This window comes from Mus musculus, chromosome 17, assembly GCF_000001635.26.
Source record: "Mus musculus strain C57BL/6J chromosome 17, GRCm38.p6 C57BL/6J".
In the NCBI taxonomy this organism is placed as follows: Eukaryota; Metazoa; Chordata; class Mammalia; order Rodentia; family Muridae; genus Mus; species Mus musculus.
In genome coordinates, this window is record NC_000083.6 from 38,174,746 (window position 1) to 38,182,533 (window position 7,788).

Sequence of the window (7,788 nt, forward strand, 5' to 3'; positions counted from 1 at the left end):
GAGCTCATCAACTCAGCTACACTAACTCATTAGCAGTCTCCAGAAAAAAAAAAACAACAAAAAAACAAAACAGTTTTCTCTTATTTAGAACTGAGATTATAGAATTATAGATTATAAATTATTGCTTCCCTTGTCAATATTTTTACCTAATTACTGATAGTAAAATCCAGGTCCTCTTTCTTTGGCACAAAGCTCTATATGGACTGATGTGTCTCCTAACCATCTCTCATGACATTTCATGTGGAATCCAACCCTGGTTTCTATAGTTATAGCCAATGCATCATGAGACTTTGCTATTCTTATAAAACTAACTTTCTTGATACTTCTTTACTATAGGTGAATGGCATTGATCAATAAAAGTCACCCAGAAGAGTTTATTCTGCTGGGTTTTGCAGACCGTCCTTGGCTAGAACTTCCTCTCTTTATTATTCTTCTGGTAACATACCCCACAGCCATGATTGGAAACATTGCCATAATTCTCGTGTCTATATTAGACCCCTGTCTCCACAGCCCCATGTATTTCTTCCTCACCAACCTCTCCTTTCTAGACATGTGCTACACCACAAGCATTGTACCTCAGATGCTAACCAACCTTGGAAGTTCCACAAAGACCATCAGCTACATGAGGTGTGTAGTTCAACTTTATTTCTTCCACATAATGGGGGGTACAGAGTGTGTCCTCCTGGCTCTTATGTCCTTTGACCGATATGTGGCCATCTGCAAACCCCTGCACTATACCCTCATAATGAATCAGCGCAACTGCATCCTGTTAGTATCCACTGTGTGGCTGACTGGAATTTCCTATGCTGTCTCAGAGGCCACTGTGACACTGCAATTGCCTCTATGTGGCCACAATAAACTGGATCACTTGGTGTGTGAGATTCCAATTCTGATAAAAACTGCTTGTGGTGAAAAAGAGACTAATGAGCTTGCTCTCTCAGTGGTTTGCATTTTTCTTTTAGCTGTTCCTCTGTGTTTAATTCTTGCCTCCTATGCTAGTATTGGACATGCTGTCTTTAAAATCAAGTCTTCAGAGGGAAGAAAAAAGGCCTTTGGGACATGTTCCTCTCATCTAATTGTGGTTCTCTTGTTCTATGGTCCAGCCATTAGTATGTATCTTCAGCCTCCCTCCTCTATTACAAAAGACCAACCTAAGTTCATGGCTCTCTTCTATGGAGTAGTAACTCCCACACTGAACCCTTTCATCTATACTCTGAGAAATAAGGATGTAAAGGGGGCATTAGGTAACCTGTTCAAGAACATTTTTATGTCAAAGTAAATGCTTGTAGATGTTACATCAAAGAGTTAACAAATTAGAGACCGTTCTGATAACTCATTCCCTGTACAAACCTCATCTTTTTTTTTACATAATATTATAAAACTTGTCTTGTTCCTTTTGTTTCTTCTAATCATGCTAGGCAATGGTTAATCTTGCATAGTTTTAACGGATATGGATGTTCTTCTTAGAAAAATTATTAAAATGCGTTGTACTTGTACATGCAGAAATCCTTACTTTATTAAGTGCTAAAACAGTCATTTAGTTTATAATACTACATTGTTCCAAAGCAATTGCCATGAACACCATATAGTAAACATTAATCAATGGCTTTTTAATTTATTCACATTTGAAATAACTCTTCAAGTTTTTCTAAGTCTTGTGGGAAGGTTGACTATTCACTGTCAAGCAGGAACTGCTTTCAATAAACTATTATGTAAATTTATAAACTTTATATGTGTGGATTTATTTAATCCTTATTAATGTTTCTTTAATATAAATATGCACTCATGTATTCTATATGAGAAATTGAGGGATTTTCATTAAATACCAAAAAGATTATGATAAAGATGAAAATATTATTTATTCTATTTTATTTTTGGTTTTTAGAGACAGGGTTTCTCTGTGTAGCCCTGGCTGTCCTAGAACTCACTCTGTAGACCAGGCTGGCCTCAAACTCAGAAATCTCCCTTCTGAGTGCTGGGATTAAAGCTGTGCAACACCACACCTGGCTGAAAATATTATTTTATTAAACATTTATTTTAAATATATTGATCAGTTAAATAGCATACACACACATATATTTGTGTATATGCTCTTATTTATGACAGCTTGGAAACAATTATATGTATGTACTTGTACCTAGATGAAATGGCTTTTAAACATGAAAGAGTTAGTAATTTATTATTCGTATTGAAATTCAATTTGGTTATTTTCTCCTACAATATGGGTTTATAAATAGGTAAATTTTACATAGAGATGTTCAAAATACACATAACTATTAGTTGAACTATCTTGGACAGTTCTGGGACCAACACTGAGAATTTCTCTTTTATTATGAAATCTGTTTCATTTAACAAATTGATGGCTTTTAAAGTCATGTGGGATTGCATTAATCTATGAATAATTAAATAAGTTTTGTAAAGAGCTAAACATTAGAGAAAAATGCAAGATATGTCAGTTTCCTTGACATGAATTCTTAAATTCTTCACCAATCTTGAAAGATTACCCATAAAGGCATTGTATCAGGATAATCTACTATATTTAGTACCTTTCTGCCAAGTCTCTTCCTGATAATTGATATAACTTTTGTGATTAAATCAGAAACTTTTTTCTATTTAAGTCTTTAATTTTTTTACTTTGAGAAAAATCCATTTGATAATACTTTCTTTCCAGTAAAAGAATGAGTTGAAAAATTAACCAAAATAAAGTAAATTTTGGGATCTATGAGATCTTCATATGCATCTTGCAGTCTTCTTTATACTAAGGTCTGCTGTTTATCTACCACCTTTTTTAGTTGTACTCATAAAGTTATTGTGCATGGTGTGGCAATTTAAATGATGACTTCATTCTCTCATATATCTGGTTTCAGTACTTATTCAGATTTTCTCCAGTCTCAAATTTGTGTATACATCAGCTACTCAATTGTTCCTGATGTGGCAAAAAAAAAAAAAAAAAAAAAAAAAAAAAGTTTAACAGCTGATGACTGAGAAAGGGGAGAGAATAAGGCGGGACTTCTTGTCAGTCAGGAGAGGAGATGAAGGAGAGAGAAAATGGGGATTTAGCCATGGAGAGAGAGAGAGAGAGAGAGAGAGAGAGAGAGAGAGAGAGAGAGAGAGAGAGAGAAAGTCCAAAAGAGACCCTGAGAAAATAGCTTGAGAAAAGAAAGCCATTAAAAGCAATTTGGCCTGAGAGGTAGCCATCTTATTTTAGAGGATTAAAATTGAGAATTACTGCTCAGTTGTTGCCCCTTTAAAACATGTTAAGGATATACAGTGACCCAATCTCAATTATTTTGGAGCTAGCTGAGTAAGACATCAATTAAAAAGCCACTAATAGTTAGCTGTCCTAGATTTCCTAAGTCTGAATCTGCTTGCAGTATTTGAAACACATTACTTAACTCTTAAGTTAGTCCAATGATGGACCATCAGCAATTAATATCTACCATTAATTCTTTTAAATCATGAAGACTTTGTAACTGATCTCTTCTGATCTGTTCCTTTTGTGGTTGAATTTTTGTTGAGGTATTTAAAAACCCAAAAGTTAATAGAACCTCCTCCCTCTCATTTTTCAGGAGCAATCTGTAATCCCCAGTATGGCAGAATTCTTTGTGTTTCCTTAAACATTTTCTCCAAAGTACCTGTGTCAGAATCAGTACACAAAATATCATCCATGTAATGACAAGTAATGAGTTGAGGAACTATCCTATGAATTATTTGTAGTGGTTGTTGCACAAAATATTGACACAAATTTAGACTGTTTAACATTCCCTGTGGCAGAATGTTCCACTGATATCTTTTTATGGATTGAGCATTATTATGAGTAGTTGCTGTGAAAGCAAACCTTTCCTTATCTTGTTCATGCAAGTGGACAGTAACAAAATTATAATCCCAGGTCATGCCTTAAATAATGAAGAAGGTAAAAAAAAAATTCTAGCCTGTAATAGCCCCACTGGTTGGATTACTCTATTCACTGCTCATAAATCTGCTGACATTCTCCATTTTCTTGATGTCTTTTTTTAAAATAACAAATACAGAAGAAATTCATGGGCTACTAGGCTCTTATATATATTGAGCCTCCACCTGTTCTTATATCAGCTGCTCAAGTCCCTGTAATTTTTTCTTAGTTATAGACCATTGATCAGTCTACACAGGCTTGTTAGTAAACCATTTTAAGGGTAGAAACACTGGTATTTAACCAGTACCCTCCCACATAAAATTTAGAAACACAATGTTCTTTATATCCTGTGTTTGGACAATGTGAACATCCTGGAATAGTTTTTAATGACATATATCAATTCCTTCCCTAAGAAACATCTAATATTTCACCCTTCATTCCATCATGTGCTGTGTCTTAGATTGAGTAATGCACTGTTTTAAAAGATCACTTCCTCATAAATGTATGGCTATGTCAGCCACAAAAGGCATTAATGTTCCTATTTGACCGTCTATTCTCAAACATTTAACTCACGTGATGTGTTTATCTAAGATAACTTTCAAATACCTAGAATCTATATACAAACATTTTAAACTAGCCATTCACATAATGAAGAACTCCTTTCATTAAGTGTGTCTCCTTCTTTAACCTTATCTGGTGTATTCTAATTCCCCACACCGGCTTCCACCTGAAGAATGTTATGTAGCCTCAACTAATTTATAGGATCAATTTCCTTCCTCCTCTAAAATCCTATTCAACCAGCTCCTTAGATTTCTGAAATGTTTGCCCATGATAATAAGGTATGCCAGGTACCCTAAAGCCCCAGACATTGACCTTTGCCTATCCTGAAAGTACCTCAAAACTTTATAAGCTTTTAATCACCCTAAATAAAATTGATACACCTACTGACATGTTATCTCTGTGTGGTCATGCACTGTATGTAATTACAGGGCTTCTGAACATCCTGTTCAATATCTCTGCTCCCAGTGCCCTCATGGAGTTTATCGGACCCCAAACTCCAAGAGCAGATAAACCCACATAGCATAGCCTATTATATTAACGGGGTGCATTTTAGAACCAATATTGGTCATATCCCTTATTAACTCATTCATATTTGCTACCAGTTGTTTTAATGATCTAGTAACTTTTTACATTCAGTATTTGGATTTGCAAACACCCAGTTCCCTAACAACACTTGGCTTGTGTGAGATCTTGTTTGACTTTGTTCACAGCTGAGACTAACCTTTGTAAAAATTCAGTAAAGGCTTTGCCAGAGCCTTATATATTTGTAAACGAGGTGGAATGCTTTCCTGGCCTCTGTAACTTGGCCTCAAGCTCTTAAAGACACTAAGTGGCATTATTCTATAGTAGCATCTAAAAATTGAATCTATTATATATCAGACTACCACCATTCACCTAGCAACTGGTATTTTCTTATATTCATTCCCTTCAATCTACTTCACTGTTAAATATTTGTGGCTTATTCCCTCCACCATATCACCCATTGCAGTTGGTGACCAGCCTTACCTATCTCTTCCAGTTTGGGGGAACAATTCTATTTTGAGTAGCTCAGTTACTTAGAATTTGTTTCAGATAAGGCAAGTGCATCCCACATGAAATCATGACCTTTGTAAACTGCCTCAAATCTACAATTTATATTGGAGACTGCCTTAGTTTGTCATAACTTTGTTCCACATCATTAGCAGGCATGTGCTGTATGACTGGCAAAGTTGATGATGATCCCACAACACCAAGCCTCCCCTCTTCTAATTCTGGTGGCACAACTGGTTCTAACCCTTTTTTGAAACAGGCTGTTTAATCACACTGTACTCCTAATTTTTCTGATTTTCTTTGACCCAACCTCCCTCCTGACCAGTTTCTTTCCTTCATTTCTCCTGTAGGAAACTCCCATTCTCTTGCTCAAATGCTGATGCAAAGATGTTTTGTTCCATCTTTTCTAGTGTCTCTTGCCTCTCAAGTGCTTCCATCTTCACCTGTAAACTATCCAGTTGCCCAGTCAATTCTGTAACCCTTTCAGAAGAGAGTAGGGTGACCACTTTTGTTTTCCTATCTCAGCCATTTTGTTTGTTTGTTTCTAAGCACCTCCATTTCTACCTGCAATTTTTCCAAGTGCTCAGCCATTTCCCCAATTTTTTTGAAACAAAACAAAGAAGAAAGAATAAGAAAAAAAAACCCAGAAAATCCCCTCTTTGAGCAGAGCTAGGAATATCCCAGTGGTTACAGCCACAATACATTTTTTAATGTCATCTTGAAAAAAATCCATTCTTTCAACCCCTGCCATTTTCTCTATGGCACTTTAAATCGTATTTTCCATTTTTATCCTTAACATTCATGCACCAGTTGTATCTGCTCTTTCAATTTTGTGGGTTCTTCTTATCCCTACCCTTTATTCCCCATTTGTATACCTAACCCTAGAAAGGAGAGAAACTAAGATTGAGGGGAGTGAGTTATTAGGAAATCCACCAATTCTAATTTTCTTTCATTTGTTTCTTCATTGACCACAGCTACTAACAAACCAAAATCAAGCTCTCTAAATGACCAATAATCACCCACACCTACATTTCGGGGCCCTAGTATTTATATACACTCTGAAATTTTCAGAAAATTCTAAACACCACACAATCACAGAAACTATCTGCAGATGTCAAAACCATGCCTTGGCAAAAGTACGAGGCAAATTAGAGTCTGATGCTGTGGTCAGTCTGAAGCACCCACCGATTCCTATGACTGGGATTAACAAAAATACGTTCTGATAATATTTCTGTGGTTTTTTTTTTTTTAACAAACCAAAATTCCAAAATTGTCACTACAAAATTTCAACACAATTTATTCACAATCCATTGAACATCATTACCATTTTCTTTTACATTCCTCACCAGCAGCTACCTTTTTCTGACTTCATGCTGTGTGCTAGACACTGCAGTTTGTTTCCCACATATTTTCACTCTGTCCCCAGTTACAATTTGATTGTGCCTTATCATCACTATTAGTGTTTGTAGATGCAAGGTCTCATGTAACTCAGGTTGGCTTTGAACTCACTGTTTAGCTGAGGACTACCTGGAACACCTGACCTTATTGTCCCTTCCTTTCAGGGTCTACAATCATAGGCTTCACCTCAAAGTTTCTTCAGTGCTGTGGCTCCAGCCAGGGACCTAACACTTTCTAGGTAATCAGTCTGTCAACTGCTTCATCGCTAGCCTCACTTTGCATTTTATTTTATCATTATTTCTATTTCACAGAATGGAGAATATGAAGCCCAGCAGTTATAAAGAAACATAATATAATGGGCAGAGACAGAAAGACAAAGGCACTTTAGATCCCATATGCCAGTCCAGCAGCTACCATGGTGTATAGATAGACACAGAGACAAATGCAAATCACAGCATGTCTATGTCTATGCACTAACTATAAAGAGATTGCACTGTGTAGAGTGGGTTTAATACCGAGTTTAATGCCTTGGGATGCACTACTCATTCTCTCTGCTTCCTTACATATGAAACAAACAAGGTTTGTTTTTATACTTATGACCTTTGTGTCTGTTTTATTTAAGGGGGTGAAAGAAGATCATAAAGGACAATTTTGGGATACATTGTGGGAAGGCATGTCTCTGTATACTCAATTGTTAATTCTGAACCCACAGAGAGCTAAATGCTGTCAGGATCTTGGTATTGTTTCTTCCTTACTAGCTAGAGGCAATCTAAACTTGAATCTGAATGGTTATAATAAATATTTGATGGTCCAATAGCTGGGCAAGAAGTAGAAGGCAGATCTTCCAAAAGAGAGGGTCAGGGGCAGCTGGGAGAAGAAAGAAGTGGTAGGAGATTTGTTAGATGATA

The 7,788-nt window shown here is 36.1% G+C and overlaps 1 protein-coding gene across 1 annotated transcript; it reads left to right on the top strand.

Moving 5' to 3' along the window:
* The first annotated feature begins 340 nt into the window (after positions 1-340).
* On the top strand, positions 341-1,279 carry Olfr134 (olfactory receptor 134). The gene has a single exon (NM_146832.1). The coding sequence runs from the start codon at positions 341-343 to the stop codon at positions 1,277-1,279; it is 939 nt and encodes a 312-aa protein (NP_667043.1).
* The last annotated feature ends 6,509 nt before the right edge of the window (positions 1,280-7,788 follow it).